Genomic DNA, 2,667 nt, shown 5'->3' with positions numbered 1-2,667 from the left:
CGCCGAGCCGGCACAGTATTTCTTAAAAGAGCAGAAAAGACAACTCTGATTTAAGGGAGAAAAATAGTCCAAAGTTACTGCCTTAGTTTTTTAGAAAATGTGTAGATTTGCCAGCCAATTTTATAATCTCTAGTTGGTCTGAGATTATGCTTACCTTTAGATTCTCATCTTCCTTCTAGGACATAGCATCTTTAACTTAGAGATGGGCTTGGCTCCTGTAGTACAGTGGTTATGGTGTCAGCCACATACACTGAGGCTTGCAGGTTCAAACCCAGCCTGGGCCAGCTAAACAACAATGACAGCTGCAACAAAAAATAGCCAGGCATTGTGGTGGACCCCCTGTAGTCCCAGCTACTTGGGAGGCCAAGACAAGAGAATTGCTTAGGCCCAAGAGTTTGAGGTTGCTGGGAGCTGTGACGCCATAGCACTCTACTGAGGGCAACATAGTGAGACTCTGTCTCAAACAACAACAACAACAACAACAACAACAACAACAACAACAAAAGTTAGAGATAGATACCCTTTACATTTTCCTCCAGAGCTTCTGGGCTACCCTTGGAGTTTTAGGCAGTCCTTACAAGTTTCTTAGAGATTCCTCTTGCCCTCTGTGAAGTCCCACTCCTTTTTCTGATTGCACTTAGTTGACGAGTGACTGTGAGCCTTTTCTCCACTAGGGTGGAGTAATGTTCTATTATCCAAGGCTTTCACATTCACTACAGTCCCTTTTTTTTTCTTCTTTTACATTCCTTTGGCTGCGTTCCCTCATTTGCTGTTGCTGATTATGTGTTGTGTGCTTATTTAATTTTATTAGTGCTGAGACACCAGCCTGTTGCACTAAAGAGGTTCTCAAAGTGCAGTTCCCAGAAAAGCAGCATCAACCTCACCTGGAAATTTACCAGAAATACATATTCTTAGGCCCACCCCAGACCTACCAAATCAGAAGCTCCTTGAATGGGACCCAGCAGACATGTTTTATCAAATCCTCTGGGTGATACTGATATATACTAAAGTTTGAGAAGCATGGTCCTAATGCATTGCTGCTTTAATCAGCATTAGCTCTTAGCACCCTCAGATCTTGGTATATGTTGGCATAAAAACTGGTAAGTTCTTAGTTCTTGAGATCAAGCACTTAAAAAATGTGAATTATTTATTTGATTTTTTTGGATGTCAGTATTTCTGCAACATAATGTTGATAATACTTTTGGTTAATTTATTGATGTGGATGTCTTTGGGATTTTTGTGGGTCATTGGACTTACTAACCAAATGAATCTGGTGGAGAGGAGGTTTTATGTTGTTCTGACCGTGTACTGCAGCATTTTCTTGTCTTCATCACTGCTGCTTTCTCTCCTCCATTGACTACTACTGCAGTTGTTCCATCGAGTCAGTCTGCCAGTTGGTGAGACAAGCTTTGTGAACCAGGCTGTGCTGGCACCATCTACTCACTGAGCTGCCTTCTGCTTTTTATGGAGCAGATACAAATCTAAGCTATGAGACAGTCGGGCTTCTCAGCTCTCCATTCCTTTAAATAACACATTTTCTTGACGCCTTGAGTATATGTCTGGCAGTAAAGTGAGGCCTTAAAAACAAAACAGAAAACAACCATAAAGTCCTTTCTGCTGTGGTCTAGAAATTGGTAAAAGTTAAAAAACTAGATTTTTAGAATATTGGTTATTCAAGAAGCAGGTAGAAATCAGAAATGCAAATATTCCCAAGAAATCAGTACAGGTTTTACTACATGACGATTGGGCAAAATAGATGCTTACGAGAGATTAGTGATTTGAAATATCTTGAGTATTTTTATGTCTCTTTTTTCTAGACCTGGAAAGGAAAGAGCAAGAATTAGAGCATCTGAAAATGGATTGTGAACACTTTAAATCCCGTCTGGAAACCGTGCAGGCTGACAGCATGAGAGAGAAGAAGGTATCATGCTCAGGGGCAGGCTCTCACAATGCCAGAAAGTGGGGTTGGCGTTCAGCCTTTTACTTGTAAGAAGCAGCGGGTCTTAATTTTTTGCCCTTAATCTTCAAGAGATTATATATTTAAATGTATGTAGTCTGAGTGTGTTGGAGTGTAGGGTGAACAGTTGGATTTTTTAAAAAAAGACATGGTCTTGTTGTATTGCCCAGGCTGATTTTGAACTTCTGGCCTCTAGGGATCCTCCTGCAGAGGCCTCCCAAGTAGGTGGGACTATAGGTGCACCTCACATGGCTCTCACAGTTGGATTTTCTGACCATTTAATATAACCATTCACTTAGTGCCTTTTTTTTTTCTCTTTTGGAGACAGAGTCTTGCTTGCTGTGTTGCCAGGGCTAGAGTGCCATGCCCTCAGCCTAAGTCACAGCAACCTCAAACTCCTGGGTTCAAGTGGTCTTGCCTCACTCTCCTGAGTAACTGGTGCCTTTTAATTTTTGTGTTTGAAAGTTCTTTTTAAAACATAGAGGTTTATAGTATCTTAGTTTATTTTGTGTTGCTATAACAATACCTGAAGGTGGGTAATTTATAAAGAAAGGAGAGGTATTTGTCTCATGATCTGATGGCTAGAAGGTTCAAGATTGAGCAGCTGCACTTAGTGATGGCCTCAGGCTGCTTCAGAGTAGGTATGTTCAAAGAGACCTCACGGTGAGAGAAAGCAGGGAAGCCAGACTTTTTTTTTTTTTTTTTTTTTT

General features: G+C 40.9%; 1 protein-coding gene across 2 annotated transcripts in view; it reads left to right on the top strand.

The window, feature by feature from the left end:
* Positions 1-2,667, top strand: part of HSF2BP (heat shock transcription factor 2 binding protein) — a 152,878-nt gene that overhangs the window by 18,976 nt on the left and 131,235 nt on the right. For both annotated transcript variants that reach the window (XM_003798077.1, XM_003798078.1), the window contains one exon: positions 1,818-1,921. In XM_003798077.1, the coding sequence (XP_003798125.1) occupies positions 1,818-1,921 (104 nt within the window). The remainder of the gene's footprint in view (positions 1-1,817; positions 1,922-2,667) is intronic.

The sequence above is a fragment of the Otolemur garnettii genome, unplaced genomic scaffold, assembly GCF_000181295.1.
Source record: "Otolemur garnettii isolate 467f Iridium unplaced genomic scaffold, OtoGar3 scaffold00128, whole genome shotgun sequence".
NCBI lineage: Eukaryota > Metazoa > Chordata > Mammalia > Primates > Galagidae > Otolemur > Otolemur garnettii.
The sequence above is the reverse complement of the archived record's forward strand: the minus strand, read 5'-3'. Positions and strand labels throughout refer to the sequence as shown.